The sequence below is a fragment of the Diplotaxodon limnothrissa genome, linkage group LG18, assembly GCF_057381915.1.
Source record: "Diplotaxodon limnothrissa isolate DT_005_m linkage group LG18, D_limnothrissa_male_GT1.1, whole genome shotgun sequence".
Classification (NCBI taxonomy): Eukaryota; Metazoa; Chordata; class Actinopteri; order Cichliformes; family Cichlidae; genus Diplotaxodon; species Diplotaxodon limnothrissa.
The window spans coordinates 12728088-12744585 of NC_140613.1; the positions used below are offsets into that span (position 1 = coordinate 12728088).

The window sequence follows — 16498 nt, forward strand, 5'->3', positions numbered from 1 at the left end:
AATATTAGAAACAAAATCACAGTGCTCATTGTGCTTTCTATATTTTTATTGCAATGATAAGATACATATATACTTCCAGACATCCAATTTTATTAAATTATACTCCAATATTGCAGGAGACAGTCTTGAGAATGATATCAATCCAAATGTGGACAACTAGGTGATCAAAAGACACTTTTTTTTTTTGTTTTGACCACAGATAAAACATGGAGGTTTTACAGTTTTTTTTCCACTTTCATTATTTCTCCCGGAAATGCGTGATGAGAAGCAGCAGCAGCATAGAGTAATACTACAATATACAACAGACCGATACTGTGCAACAGTCAAGAACAACTGGGAGAATCTTTTTTCCCCTGCTCTCTCTTTTGTGAAATATTTATGCCAATATTCAGAGAACAGCCACTGACACACTGGCAACTCAGGAAGGGGAAAAAAAAAAGACACTACCCCTTCTGGGGAAGAAAAAAACCCCCACATAAACAAGACGACATCGTGGTCATTAGAGCGCTAAATGGAAGTACAGCAGACAAAGCAACAAACTACAAAGGCTAGAGGAGAAACTAAAAGAGTTGTAGAGAAAGCTGTGTGGATTATTTTAAAATATTACTTCATCAGAGTGTGTGGGGAACCGGCAGGTCACTGTTAGTGTTACGCAAACCTCAAGTTAATGACTGACCACTGTTTGTGAGACACATGGCACCACACAACTAACCCACCGTGTCACAAGTTCAACAGTTTTGTGGCAAATGTATTTAAAAAAAAAAAGACAGATAAAAATGCTGATATCTAATAGACTCCCACTGTTGTTACCTTTAAATGAGTACACTTTATGATCATATTAAAAACAAAAATAGATACTCTGGGGATTAAAGTTACACCTCCTACAGAAAAGCAGGGGCAAACTTTGATTCTTAGACTGAGTAAATGCATATATCTGATATATCAATAGAATCCATTTATAAATGATACATTTCTATTTTATATTCTGAAATAAACTTCTCGCTATGACTAAAAACAGCATCTAAGACATTTCTAGCCAGAAGATAATGTGAAGGAACAGCTTGGACCACGGTTAGTGGCACCACAGCCGCCAGCTGGATTCACAAAGCGACGCCCGCCAACTGCTGTGTGGCGGCTTGTGCGAGACGAGACGGGGACCGACATGGTTGGAGTCTAGTGCAAATGCCTTTAAACGGTTTCATTGAGACCAACAAGTCTCTGTTTAGCTGCACACTAACGACAACCGTGCTGTGCTTTTTCTCTGTGAAAGTTGTGTTGAGTTTGACAGGACAGTAACAAAACTAATTGACCCGAACACGCCTTGCGCTCAGCTCTCCCTCTTAAAGCGTGCGTCGTCGTGAGCTGTGTTTGGCACTAGAGTTTGCGTAACATTATTATCTGGTTCTGTTTGCAAATGAATGAGCCGACTCTACCTCTCCTTGCTTTAGTTGTACAGCAAATGTTGCAATTTTTGTTTTTAGTGAAGTAGGCCCTGCATCCCAGTTGCTCACACTAACTGTTAAAGATGAGTCCCACATTATTAAACATGAACTAGAAGTACTTCACACAGTGTGTACAGGATTGCACTATGATCATAAGCCATTAAAAAAAAAAAAAAAAAACTGAAAATAGCAAGTACCTCAAAGAGCTCTGCTGTCCAGAAGCTCCATCCAGCCACATTATAGTTGATTTGCTTATTTTTTTCTTTTGAGTAAACTACAGGTTTTGGTCCATCTGGTGAGGTTCAGGTTTCAAAGCTGACCCGCTGGTCATTTTGCTGCCTGAGAAAGCTATCAGACTTGCCGCTCCTGGCACAGCTGGCTTGCTAAATTACCACAAAATGTGAGAGAACAGTGGCTTCCTGGCTTTCTCCAGAACTACCGTGGATTATACCGACAATACAGAGCTCCTATGACAAAAAGGTGGCCAAAAAACAGAACGTGTTTTATTTACTGGTCAGTTTAACACCATCATTCTTTAAACTCATACCTACTCTAGGTCTGACCTCACATACAAAACATCCAAATGAATCCATTGATGGGATATAAATAAGAGACATTGGTTTGAACTGACACAAAGAAAAAGAAAAAAGTGGAGGAGGTCTGGTCTGATGGATTCCTCAGGCAAATGTGTCCGGTGGCAGTTTCATTTATACATAAATAACATATGGGTGGGAGGAAACGGATCCACCGTAAGGCTTCTTTTTAAACATTGTTTCCCCATTGTTGTGGGTGTTAACTTTTCAGTGTTGCGTCTATCTCGGTACTTTAGTGGAAGATCTCAACAACAAGAGATGGAACCTCTCTGCAGCCTCAGAGAGGCCGGACCAGCAGGTCCTGGGATCACAGCAGGGAGGGAGGGAAGGACAGAGAGAAGTAGAGAGTGATGGGATTGGAAGAAGTTTATGTTTGAGCAGTCTGAGGTTTAGTCTCACTCACAAACCGTTCTTTCCTTTCTTGTGTCTCTTCATCTTCCTCTTCTTCCTCCTCCTCCTCCGTGTGCTGCTCCAGCTCCTCCCTGGTGATCATCTCAAAGTCGTTTCCGTTGCTGTGCTGTGAGCCTTCATCCTCTCGGCGGTCGCTGTCTGTGTCTGACTGGCGTTCCTCCGTTCCTTCCCCTTCCGCTTCCTTCCCCTCCTCCCGCCCTACCTCTTTACTCTCCTCTTCATCCTCCTCCTCTTCCTCGTAGCCATCCTTCTTTTCACTGTCCGACTTCTCGTCGCTGTCTGACTTCTGAGCCTTGGTGGAAGTGCCGCCGTCCTTCTCGTCTGACTTGTCTGTGCCCTTCTTCTCGCTGCCTCGAGGTCCCTTGTATTCATGGGTGTAGAGCGGCCTGAACGAGTCGATGAAACCAACGTCTGCTGTCAGGTTGGGCAGGAACCAGAAGTGATGGCGCCCGCCAGTCACCAGCCAGATAATGAGGAAGAGAATGCAGCGAGCTGAGGAGACAGGAACCAAGCAGTGAGATAAACTTAACACACACCTGGCATCAAAAAGTGGAGGAGAAAGAGAGACCATATTTCTCCCACATTAGCTTCTCATCACTGGCTCCCTGTTAAAACCACAATTTAAAGTCCTTCTCCTCATACAGTCCTGAATGATTAGGCCTGATCTTATCTTAAAGACCTCACAGTATCATATTAACCTAATGAGACACTGTTCTCAGACTGCAGGCTTAAGCTGTGTCCACACTGAAAGCTGACAGCTGGTTGCTTGCAGACACACCAGGCTACGGTTGCCTAGGCAACCCTATATTCTATTTACTAACAGGCTATATGACCATTTACAGTATTCTGCGCTCTCATTGGTAGTTGCCTCAATCAGTCTCCTGGAAGCTAAGAAAACTTTATTACATACTTTAATACATACCTCACATACAAGGTTTTAAATAATCAGGCCCCATCATATCTTAATGACCTTGTAGTACCATATCACCCTATTAGAGCATTTCGCTCTTGCTATGCAGGCCTACTTGTTGTTCCTAGAGTATTTAAAAGTAGAATGGGAGGGAGAGCCTTCAGTTTTCAGGCCCCTCTTCTGTGGAACCAGCTTCCAGTTTGGATTCGGGAGACAGACACTATCTCTACTTTCAAGATTAGGCTTAAAACTTTCCTTTTTGCTAAAAAAGGGCTGGACCAGGTGACCCTGAATCCTCCCTTAGTTATGCTGCAATAGACGTAGGCTGCTGGGGGATTCCCATGATGCATTGAGTTTTTCCTTTCCAGTCACCTTTCTCACTCACTATGTGTTAATAGACCTCTCTGCATTGAATCATATCTGTTATTAACCTCTGTCTCTCTTCCACAGCATGTCTTTATCCTGTCTTCCTTCTCTCACCCCAACCGGTCGCAGCAGATGGCCGCCCCTCCCTGAGCCTGATTCTGCCAGAGGTTTCTTCCTGTTAAAAGGGAGTTTTTCCTTCCCACTGTTGCCAAAGTGCTTGCTCATAGGGGGTCATATGATTGTTGGGTTTTTCTCTGTATCTATGAAGCGCCTTGAGGCGACTTATGTTGTGATTTGGCGCTATATAAATAAAATTGAATTGAATTGAATTATCAGGTTCCGTCCGCTTTTGGTCCCCATGGGTTATTTTGTGAATCCCTTTCAATCCTCTGCTGCAGTTTCTAAAATTAGAATGGGAGGCAGAGCCTTTAGCTTTCAGACCCCTCCGTCGGTGGAACCAGCTCCCAGTCTAGATTTGGGAGAACCTTCTACTTTTAAGATTAAACTTCAAACCTTCCTTTTTGATAAAACTTATAGTTGCTGGATCAGCTGACCCTGAACCATCCTCTACTTATCTCAGCAGAAATCCAACTTAAAATTGTTCATGTGCTGCCTTAATTTTTCATAGAATATCTTTTACATTGCAAAAGTGGAGAAAAAGGGTGGGAACTGCGGAGATTTCCCTCTGACATATGGCACAGTTTTCACTAAATAAATACAGAACACAGTCTTCAGCTGTGGAAATGCGTCTCATCTACAACATGTATTGGCACAAATTTCATCACATCCCTGCCCGGACCAATGATTTTATTACTGTTTGCACTTACCGACAGCTAGAAGCAGGATGCTGGCCACAAAGCAGCCAGCTGCAACACTTAGATAATACACGCCAACACGCATTTCAGCTGGCCACAACGGAAACAGTGTGGCCGCTATCACCGCAATAACTGAAAGACAAAAACCAGGAAAATTCGTGTCAGATAACTCTTTCATTCTGTTTTTGATAGTCGAGGAGAAGAACTCAGCTGACTTACCGAGAATCAGACCCATCGCAAACGTCTTGAAGTGGACGGGATCATAAATCCACACGTACACCTGCAGGAGAGAGGCACGCTTTGAGTACTTCACAAGCACTTCCTGTGTAGATTTAACAATCCTGCAAACGCACTCACCTCTGTCAGGGCGCCCCAGGGCAGCTGTGGCTACAATGTAGCTTGCCATTACCGGTGTGTGAATGTGTGTGTGAATGACTGAATGTAGTGTAAAGTGCTTTGGGGTCCTTACGGACTAAGTAAAGCTCTATACAAATACAGGCCATTTACCATTTACGTACTCACCTCATTTCCATCCAGGAACAGCTGATCTTCGTGAGGCTCCAATTTAAACTTCTTCTTCACCTCTTTCTTCTTTTTGGGGGTCCCAGGACTGTCATCCTGTCCGATCAAATCAAAAGTACATTTAAAAAATAGACTTTATTTGAACCGTTATAAGTTAATTTAAACTGTGGAGTTTAAATTGTCAGGGTATGTTGTTAACATTCAGCTTAGTCATGCTTTCTCTTTGCCAACATAGACCAGACACCATGTAAATATGACTTTGAACTGGGCGTCTTTCCAGGACATCTACAGATCTGTCTCTATGCGCACTTTAAACTCTCAGAGTCAACATATCTGCCCATTTACTGTCAGGTTAGGATGATCCCATCAGCTGGGTCAAGGTAACTCGAAACAAACATGCAACTTTGGTTCCACCTGGGAACAAGCAGCTGAAGGTAAACTGTTATTATCCCAGTGAATAAGGCACATTTCATTTTGTATTCAGAGGGTCACATACACTTTTCTCTTTCTTAGTTTCAACTGCCTCGGGTTCTTTCTTCTTCTCTTTCTCCTTCTTCCCCTTTTTCTCCTCTTCTTTGCTGCTGTCACTCTTGGGCTTTTCCTTCTCCTTTTCTTTCTTGGTGTCCTTCTCTGTTTTTTTCTTCATCACCTTGAGAGCTCGGTGGAAGAACTGTTTCTTTAGAAGCCTACAAATAGAGAAAGAGGACATCAGATAATGAAAGGCTGTAAATACCGATGTGTGTGATTCACCGACAAGTAAAACGACTGGTGAGTTTACAAGAGTTGATAGCTGTGCTAGAACATAGTTAAGTTAATAAAAAGGTTTTATATAAGCATATGGATAATCTTTTTTTATCAGTTATTCAGCATTTTTTTAATCATTCAAATAATTCTGTAAAAAGTTTATTCAGGTTCCAGCTTCTCAGATTTAAGTATTTGCAGGTGTTTTTAACTTTCTAACATATTAGACAAAATAAAGAAATCATCATCAATGATGAAACAAATACAGGAAATAAACACTACTTAAACTTGTTAGTCCTTTGCACTGGTATTTGTATTCACTGAGCTCTTCTTTACTGTATGGGGTTATTTCCATCTTGTTTATATGTATAGTAAGGGTTAGCTGCAACCCCACATGTTAGTAACTCTACTGCCAGTGCTAGAAGCAAAAATATACTGTTATGTGATAAAAACCTAGCTTGTGTGGTAGGATGTGTTCCACGGGGCAGCTACCTATTGCAGTAATCCACCGCTGACTCCCTGGTGGTGAACAGAGCCTCCTCTCCCTTCTTGGCTTTGGCCCACTTGGAGTCCAGCAGACAGTCCACAGCCTTGGAGGCTAAATGAGGAGATGCAACAGACACACAGCACTGAAGGTGTACTGAAATGACAAAACACTCTGTGGACTGTTCAACGTATTAATAAACACAATACGAGACAGAGCAGTAGGCACATCAACAACAACAACATGCATCAGTGATGTGGACGGCCTTTAACATGAAATAGTACATAGATTTTTATTTTTCACACTCTTAAGCCTTAAACAGTCTTAACTTCTGCTTCCAAGCTATTGATCAACACAATATGAGGCACAGCAGGAGGCACTCGAGAAGAAGTCCAACGTAATCATCACTAAAAACTTCTAATTGCTGACTTTTTTTGGTCACTTTGGAACAGTAACTTGAAAGAAGCTGCAGATTCAGATGATAAATCCCTTTTCTATTTTTATGTTAAAAATAAGTGATGTAATTATATTGGCTCCTGTTCATCATTTTATCTATCTATATCTATTAGGGGTGCAACGATACACAAAATTCACGATTCGGTTCGATACTTTGGTGTCACGGTTCGATATTTTTTCGATACAAAAAAAATGTTCATGTCTTTTTAATTTGTCATTTATTAAAATTATAAATATATATTTTAACTCAAAAGTACAGTTTTTGAATTTAATGTTGCTGAAACAACAAAGTAATAAAAAAAATAAATTTATCTGATCGAGAAATCACCCATCTTTGGAAAAGAGAGTTTATTACAGAGAAATGGCTCTTTCCAAAATAAAAGCTATACTATACGCTTCTTCTGGGCTATATTCTCAGCAGCATATTAAACATATCAGGTCCCCATAAGGAGAATCATGTGCTAACGGCTGTCTAAATGACTCGGGTAAAGTTTGTAGCATGCGTACTGTTGTTTTTGTCTGCTTCCACTTGTCTTTGCACTAGGATGATGTCGGAGTAAATGTGCAGTCATATTCCTTGTGTTCCCACTAGTGCTGTCAGCGTTAATCTCGTTAAAACAACATTAATGCCACAACACGGCAAATCTCCGTTAACACTTAGAGCCCCCGAGAGCAGCTACCGCGGATCGCCCCGTGCGTGGGGCTGGACGGCCAACACGTTAACGAGCTAACTGCGCTAACACACTAGTTCCCACCCATGTAATTGAGCATTGCATGGCACATCCGACATACTGTTTTACTTTTGTCCATGACGCGCTTACCTTCAGGGTCATACGTCACATGAAAACCAAAATAGTTCCAAACGCCAGATCTGAATGAGGGTGGGGGAGGTTCAATTTGCCATGTTGCAAGGAGAGCTTAACTTCTGTCTCGCTAGCTTGCCCTGCGCTCAGTGAATCTGCGTTCGACTACTCCGCCTAGGCTGCACTGTCGAGCGCAGATCCACTGAGCGCTCAACACAGACAGCATCGTCAGAAGGAAAGTTGATTAAATAAATTAAAAAGTTTGTATTGTTCGATACATATGCGTACCGAACCGAAAGCACTGTATCGAATGGTTCAATATCAATACGAATATCGTTGCACCCCTACTAACTATCTATCTATCTATCTATCTATCTATCTATCAAACAGCTTGAAAAAAAAAAAACATGAAGATGTTAAAAAGGGGATACAGAACCTGGCAAATGTTCAGTCTTACTATAGTTTTACCTGTTCACCTGATATCCATGCAGTCATGACTCCTAATGAGAACAGATGTGAGGTCATACATCTATACATTAATTTGCCCAAAACATCTTTGTTTTTGTCCTTCCTCTAACAACAGAAGTGAAAGCTGAGCTAATCTGGTTTGAGTCATGCCCACTTTCCCCCTTGTTTTGCAAAACGATTGTTGGGGTTTTCGCTTTACCTTAAAATATGAAGCACTGTGAGGCGACTGTTGTTGTGATTTGGTGCTTTATAAATAAAATTGGACTGAAGTGAACAGAAATGCATAGAGAAATGTAAAAACACACAGAAATAAATAGGTAGAGTAATAAATAGAGGCAAACACAAAAAACAAGTGCAATATTAAACTGCACTGAATGTTGTGCACTGTTGTGGCCACTGAGTCCAAACCTTCCATGTGACTCTGCAGATTTTGGCCTAGTAGAAAATTAGATGACATTTAGTAATGACAGTGGCTGCTGTTTATCTTGGAATCAACATGAGCTATAGGCCACACTGTTATTTCAAACATGTTCATTTGGGCCCTGGAGCTACTGTAGCCCACAGCAAAGGTAAGAACTGGTAAGGTCATGAGATAGGAAGAAAAGCTGACCTCAGCAGTCACAACCTGCACAACCTACAACTACTGAGTCAACAGTACTTCCCAAAACTGACAAAAAGGTTCACCTGTGCTACAAAAACAAATCAAACATAAACACTGTGTGGGACAGTCAGGTCTGTGAGTGAAACTGCAGCAGAAACATGTGGAAAATCTCACAGCTCTTTACCAACGTGACACACAAATACTGCAACATCCAACATGGCGCTGGTTTGTATTAATTGTGACGGAGACTCTGCTCCATCTGTGTGTTCTGCAGACAGAGGCCACAGACTTCAGGCCAGAACTAACCAATGAAGTAGTCGACTCGGTGGCCCATCATGTTTGTCGACTTGGTGGGGCAGTTAAACCGAAGGTACTTGGCCACCGCCTTCTCCTCCTTGGTGGGCTCGCTCACCTCCTGCAAGAGCAGAGGAAAAAAAAACGTGTCACATGCAGTCTTCCCATCTGGTGAAATGAGGAATTGGCACAGAAATGCAGACAAGCGACCAAGAGGAAAACATCCTTATCCTAATTTATTGTAATTATGAATTTCACATATTTTGTGAAATTCAGCTGAGAATAGATACACTGGCATCAAATGAATCTGTTCAGTCTCCCAACTCACCGACTACGAGCCAGTAAAAGCAATGCACTCGTATATCACAAATCCTGTGATCTAGATTTCTAGCTAACAAGAAAATGTGACAATTTTATTAAAAGCAACATCCATAAATTTAATTTCCCATCTGTATTTCCCATCAAGTATGGTCAGCTCAGTTTTAGAGGTGGTGGAGGTCAGTGTCCCTCACTGTTATAGAAGTCATCATTTGAAGTTGGCTGTAGGATTCTACTTAAATAGAAATGTTCATTTTTCATACAGTAAGGTTAACTGGGCTACTGCCACCAATCTATAGACTCATCAGATGTGACAAAGTCGTATTTATCAGGACTTAAACCAACTCTGTCTGCCAGAATGACAAACCATTGATGAGAAGGTCAAACACAACCTCTGGTGCTAACATCTGTGGCTATGCTCTCTGTCCCAAGCTCATACACCAGCAGTGTGTCTGGGATCAAGCTGCACTAAAAGCTAGATTCCTTGTAATCATACATGACAGGTAACTAAAAGCAAGGCAGAAGCTCTCTCATCTTCTAGAGCTTCTGTCTGTTTTTAGTGCGATTTTCATAAACTGCAGAAATCTGTCAGAGCATCCAGACCCTCCTCCAACTCATCACAACATCTGCACTGTCTGCTCAGCACTGAAAAACACGCCAGTGGTACTCAGCTCTGCTTCACCCAGTCGAGTCTGCTCCGGTTCACAACATGAAGAGGAAAAGAAGCCATCAAACAAGCCTTTGTTTGGAGAAGCAGGTATCCATCACACACAGCTCAGTTACCTGAGACTGCTACACAGGAAGCCCCTGCGTCACCGTCTATATGATCTACCTGGCTTGATCACTGGAGTATCAGCCGTTCTCTGTTCACCATGTGAACTGAACCGCTCTCAGTATGTAAACACTAACTGCTAGTGTGCCACACCAAGAATAAAACACAGGCTCTTTGTGCTGTAAAGCTGTGAAACCATAAAGTCAAGAACAAAGCAGACCATCTGCTACCTGTTTTTTTTTTGGGTTTTTTTAAAAACACAGGTGAGTCACACACCTCAGCTTTTTGTGGCTGCTGGTTTTGCATTAAGGGCCACATTTGTCCAGACTTCTCTTTGACTAGAGATTTGTCTTCATTGCACTGTCATCTGATTTCGAGGAAAGCCAGCCAAATGTGTCCTTTACAGGCTCCACTATGTTCTTGGTCATCCACCCTGCCTGTTCCTTTGTGCTTCTGCAGAAAATCTGGAAGGGACTGCTGATACACTCTGAGAGACCTTAAAATTGCAGCATGGCTTACAGGAGCACGTATGCACTGGGGAGTTTAAATTATTTTTAGGACAAAAGCTACGACTCTTAAGTTTCCTAAAGTTCTTTATTAGCCCGCTGCTCCGGTTTGCTGTTTTTAAAAATAATAATAAAAATAGTAAAAAGCTTTTAGCTGTTCAGCTTCTAACCCACACCTTTGTGTCCACTAAGATGAGTCTGTGCTCTCCCCGTCTCCCTCCTCTCTCCTGTGCTGTTCTGTCTGAGCTATCCCATAATTTGTGGTTAACACTGTAATGGGTGAATAGGACTACTTAAATTGAGTGCAAAATTATACTGAACATGTGAACGGAGCTCAGTTGTTTCCCGACAACAATCACCTGTTGCTCTGCTGTTTTAACAGACTCACTTGGATACTAACAAACGTCTAGAAATCTAAAATAAGATATTTACTTTTGATTTTTGCAGAAGAACTAAAATGCTATTTTTTTACCTAAACATTTTGCACAGTAGTTAAAAGCACTTTACATTTTAAGCTGTATATTTATACATTTAACAACATTAAAACACAATGGGGATTAGGGCTGAACGATATATCGCATTTGCGATAATATCGCGACATGATCAAGTGCAATTTTCTAACCGCAAAGGCTGCGATTATACTCTGGACATGTCCAAATTCATGGGCTGCATCCTCCTAAGGCCGCATTTGTAGACCGATTACGTCACAGCGACGCGCCGAAGGCTGTCCAAATTACTACCATATCCCAGAATTCATAGCGCGGCCCAGCCAAACTCCAGTTTCCAGCAATGGCGGCCGCTACTAAGTTTTAAAATTACTCATACTAATCTTTCTGGGTCACAAAATAAACTTTTAACATATTTTCAGGCGAGAAAGTAGTTGTGTAAACATCAAATATCTGCTCGGTTTATCAAGATATCCCATATTTGCAAAAGTGCTTCGACGTTTTCAGAGGCGTCTGCTACCCACCAGCTCGACAGCTAGCCGGGAGCTCGAGGGTTACTGATGCGGCCGAGAACGGCACAACTCCCGGCACATCATTTTCAGATCACCGCGGAGTTTCGCTGCTCGGGTTAAACGTAATATATAAGTCACTTAGACAACCTAAAAATGTTATTGTTGGGCTTTTTTCAGTGTTTTGTTTGTTCGTGAGTAAATCGGTTTGGCTGAGATTAAAGTTATTAGATTAGATAAAATAAAACTTTATTAATCCCCCGGGTGGGTTCCTCCTTGGTTTTCACACAGCTGACTAAACGTCAAACAGAAAACTTATTAAACAGAAGTATGAGACAGTCGAGAATTTACACCAGTGTCTGGTTATATTTTAGATAGCAAGAAGCAGACGGCCGAGTTTATTAAACTCCACCGAGACAGCGGTGACGCTAATCAGAACTAGCCTTCTGATTAGCTAATCAGAAGGCTAGACCGCCCAATTTCACGCCTTTAAATTTTAAAGGCGTGTTTGTGTGTGTGTTTATACAATTGCTATTATGTTTGCACTTTATGTGTAATGTTACTGACTGCAGAGATCAGTAAGATGTGTGTATTTTTTATTTATTAGTTTTATTTATTTAATATTATTTTTTAATTGAATGACTGTCTAGTAGTTCACAGATGTCGAAAAACTGAGTGTGGTAAAGCCACAGATTTTTTTTATGTATATTTCTGCAATCTGCACATTGTACTGACTTTCATTTTAATGTTTACACCAGGGTTCCTTGTCAGCACTTTATGCTCAGATGTTTGTAAGCTAAAAATAAACTATTGTGTATGTTCAAATATACTGTTGTGATTGAAGAAGTTAAATAAAAATGTCAGTCATCAATTCATGCATCACCTCATGTCATCATAACAGAGGTCTGTCTTCCAGGAAAGAACAGTTTAAAATTAATGTAATATAGTATTGGCCATACTATATGATGTATTGCTTGTCTTTGTTTAATAATACAGAAGACAAAGACCTTAAAAAATAATCACATATCGCATCGCAATCGCAATATTGGGGCAAAAAATCGCAATTAGATTATTTTCCATAATCGTTCAGCCCTAATGGGGATGCCATTTGAATAATTAAAAAAAGAAAAGCGATAACTACGGCATCATCTGGTTGTTGACCCACATGTGTGTGAATAATGTTTCACCAGGTAATGTATGTCATAAGTTACTCTGTAACTGGAAACTCATTTTAACCCAACACTGTAACCTTCTACGTAGCCTGATGTGCACCTCCCGAGAATTGCAACTACACGTGTGGCCGATGCATACCACAACAACTCGAATGGTGTGGAAGGTTGCGGTGTAGACATTTAAAGGGGTTTCTGGTTACTACGCAAGTTAGAAGTCTAAATCAAGTATAAGGGAGGAAACAGCACTCCAGTATACGGACATAATAGTCTTGGCTTCAGGACATTCTGACTGTTGAAAGCTGTAAAATAAAAAGCAGGCTGGCAGGCTCGTAAATGAGATAACAGGATGTGCTGTAATAGAGCTGTTGGCTGAAACACATGGAGTGTTATCAGGTAGGATGGACCTGTTCAAGACTAAACTGATTCCCGTGGTCACTGATGAAAATAATCTAAGTATTAGACACATCTCACTATAATCCAATGCAGTCCACTTTCTAATCCAGGCCAGGGGGACTCCAGTTTAAGCACAGGTAGCCACACCGCTTTCTCTGCAGACACCTCTTCCAGGGCAAGGCAGCCAAGAGACTCAAGCTCTACAGTGTCCTGGATCTTCCCCTGGGGTCTCGAATCTGGCTGGACATACCCTAAAAAGCTCACTCAGGAGGTGGCCGGAGGCATCCTGCTCGAACCACCTCAGGGGGCATCCTATTGATATGGAGGAGTAGTGTGACAACCTCTAGAAAGACAAAGCTTATCTGGGAGGGGCTCGTCTTTGGAGGACACTCTTTTGTTGTTTGTATCTACAATGTCTTCTTTCAGTCATTACCCAGAACTCAAGCCATGGGTGGGGGTGTGAATGGAGAATGAACCAGCAAATCTACATCGTTGATTTCTCATGCAGCTCTTTCAGACCAATGCATCCACATTACTGCAGACGCTGCACCAATCCATCAGTCAGTCGCCTGCTCCTTACTTCTCTCCCTGGCAAATGAGTCCCAGAGGGATCTGACCCTCAAATATTTATATTACTGAGGGAAAACAGCTCACCTTAGTTCACTGCACTTTTTGCTGTGTCCAAGTTCTACACCGACAGTCAGTGGAGCAGCAGCTTCTCTAACAGACTGATTCAGCTCCACTGCCATAAGGACTGATAGAGGAAGTCTTTCAGAATTTATGTAAGAGCTCTTTACATTGCAACATATTCCAACAGATTATCATATGCACTCTCATTTTAACATGCTCTCTTCCACTTTTAACATATTTAACCATATATGCTAAGCCGCTTTAAATTCAGCAGCAGTGGAAATACTTGCAGGAGGCGATGTGGTTTACGCTGCAGGACAAAAATGCTACAGCCAGCCAAAGAAACAAACTGTTTTCCTCATTTATAGTTGTGAGCCTGCTTGCCAGTTCCTTTGTGAAGTAAACTGCAGGACAACAGAATTAAACTTTTCTTCTTCTTTTTTTACCTTAAAGAAATGGACCTTTTCTTTGTATGAACTTTATTTCAACTTGGACAAAGCTAGTTAACATTTTTCTTTTTTAAAAATTATTAATATGACCATACAATTGTACCAAATCAAAAACAACCCTAAATAGCGATTATGCACACCTGGATCTCATGTACCTCTATCCAGTTTAGATAAGAGCCCCATTGTGTTCTTTTCAGGTGATTTTGTCCCGACCCCCGTCTGCCCATTCAACTGTTTCCTACTGAGTAACTGTTACTGATCCCGCTAACCTACCAAGAGCTTATTATCATCTTCTGTTTGTCAATGCAAATCTTCTCCCGACCCGCCGCCTGTCCACACTGCGCAGGACCTTTCTTCCGTTTCAAAGGATTGTTTTACCTCCCCACTGCCTCAAAGTGTGGCTCAAATGGGGTTGCTGTGTTAACTTTATTATATATATATCGCAGTGAAATGACTCGTTTTAATGTTTAGGAGTTTTATAAATAAATCTGAACTGAGAAGTTTTGGTTTAGGACACGCAAAATAGACCAACAATGACCTCAGGCGTATTTCAAGTGATGCAAACGTGACCTGTAACGTCTCTAAACTGTTGCTCCTGGAGCCGATCTAATTTGCAGTCTGCTGCACAGTCAGTTATGTGGAGATGCGCTGCATAGACTCATTAATTAAGTTCCCACACGTTATGTAAACACGCTTGGTTAAAGCTGACGCAGCTTAGCCAGCCAACGTTTGCAGCCAGCCAGTTCAATCCAAGATAAAATGAAAACCGACCCCAGGAACCACTAAGCAGACACTACAACGACCTAATCGTGAAGTCTAGACAAAGACATGATGGCTACTGGGGGCGCACACAAGAACCAGCTTGGAAAGGTCGCGTTAAATACAAATCCTATCGTTTGTTTTCGCTAGCCTGCTAACGCTAGCTACCGTTTCCATCCTCTGGCTTCATCTGGCGCCTGCTCGCAGCATCCCGCGCTGACGCTGCCGTCAACAAAGATCCAGCAGTGGGTCATAAACCGGCGCCCACTTTCACCCATGCCCCCCGACCCACAGGAACCGGGGTTTTTTTTATGAATTAAATTGATGTTACCTGGATCCGCTTCTTGTGCCTCCTGCGCTCCGCCATGATCCTCCAACTCAGCTCATCCGTGCTCGAGGCTGCGCACGCGCATGGAGAACGTAGTATCGCGAGACTAGCCTAACGTTCGTTTCCCATTGATAAAATTCAAGATCTAATTTAATACATTTAATATTTGAATAATATATATTTGTAATACAGTATTAGATATAATACCGATAAGGATAATTCTATTACATAGAACTATTGTGTTTTTATTAAGAATTTGGATACAAACAATACATGGTATGACCTGCTATGATGTATGGTTTGGAGATGATGGCGCTGACAGAAAGAGACGAGTTTATTAGAATTTAGCATATCAGAGGGAAAGTCAGGTTGAACGGTTTGGACATTTGCAGAGGAGACAGTGGATAAACTGGATGGCGAATGTTGGAATTGCCAGGAAGCAAGAGAAGAGGAAGATGACAGAGTAAATTCATGGATGTAGTGAAGGAGGACATGCAGAGTAATGGTGTGACAGAGGAGTTTGCTAGGGCCAGGGTGAGATGGAGGTAGATGGGCTGGTGTGAGGGTCTCTAAAGAGAGCTGCCAAAAAAGGAGAAGATAACAGAATAATGTGAATGTAGTCCCGGCAAACTGGGAAAAGTATAGTGCCCCAGAGTGGAACACAAACACTGTTGCCAGCTAAAGCTTTTTCTCTAAAGCCTTCCCATTTCCATTCACAAAAAAACAACACATGACTTTTTTCAGCTTGAAAATGATTGAGCAGATAATTGCCTTGACTGTTGCAGCAACTATTTGCATCCACCAGACAATAGATGATGGAGTTATATGATTGTATAGTCATCCAGGTCATGACTCATGAAACACTAAAGAGGTTGAATTAAAGGCAACTGTCCTTCCTGTTTGATCCTAAAAACATTTAACCTCTCATTCCAGAAGCTTCGTCAGTTCTAAAAGCTGCCTCGACACGTGAGGACATGTTTGCGTGTGCTCCCCTGACTCAGTAGCTCTGGGGTGTTACAGGAGCCAGTTCTTGTTTTTAAACAAGTCATTAAAACTGAAAAAAAGAGATCAAAGAAAAAGCCCCAAAGTAACATATTAAATTAATACTCATGACGAATGTATGCAAACTTCACACAATATTCTCATTGAGCCCAACCTATTGATTCCATGTGATGACAAGAAGATGCAGATTCCTGTGTAGAAAACCCCCCACTTTATTTACAGTATAAGAAATGCAAAAAAATGTATCAAGCATCAAAATCCAGAATATTTAAATATGTCATTATTTTGTTTATAAAATATTTCCAAAA

At 41.5% G+C, this 16498-nt stretch overlaps 1 protein-coding gene across 1 annotated transcript; it reads right to left on the minus strand.

Annotated features, from left to right (window-relative positions):
* Positions 1-38: 38 nt before the first annotated feature.
* sec62 (SEC62 homolog, preprotein translocation factor) lies at positions 39-15254 on the minus strand. Its single transcript, XM_085378489.1, has 8 exons — positions 15192-15254; positions 8919-9027; positions 6293-6398; positions 5556-5745; positions 5060-5155; positions 4757-4817; positions 4550-4669; positions 39-2938 (listed from the first exon to the last, which is right to left on the minus strand). The coding sequence occupies exons 1-8, from the start codon at positions 15225-15227 to the stop codon at positions 2403-2405; spliced, it is 1254 nt and encodes a 417-aa protein (XP_085234615.1). The 5' UTR covers positions 15228-15254; the 3' UTR covers positions 39-2402.
* Positions 15255-16498: the final 1244 nt, after the last annotated feature.

Bases quoted from the DNA above. Each gene is read 5' to 3' on its own strand.
- sec62 (XM_085378489.1), bottom strand. From the start codon at position 15,227: ATGGCGGAGCGCAGGAGGCACAAGAAGCGGATCCAG. The intron at 6,399-8,918 runs GTTAGTTCTGGC...CTCCTCATTTAG, and splicing joins CCGAGTCGACTACTTCATTG to CCTCCAAGGCTGTGGACTGT. The intron at 4,818-5,059 runs GTGAGTACGTAA...TCTCTCCTGCAG, and splicing joins TGTTCCTGGATGGAAATGAG to GTGTACGTGTGGATTTATGA.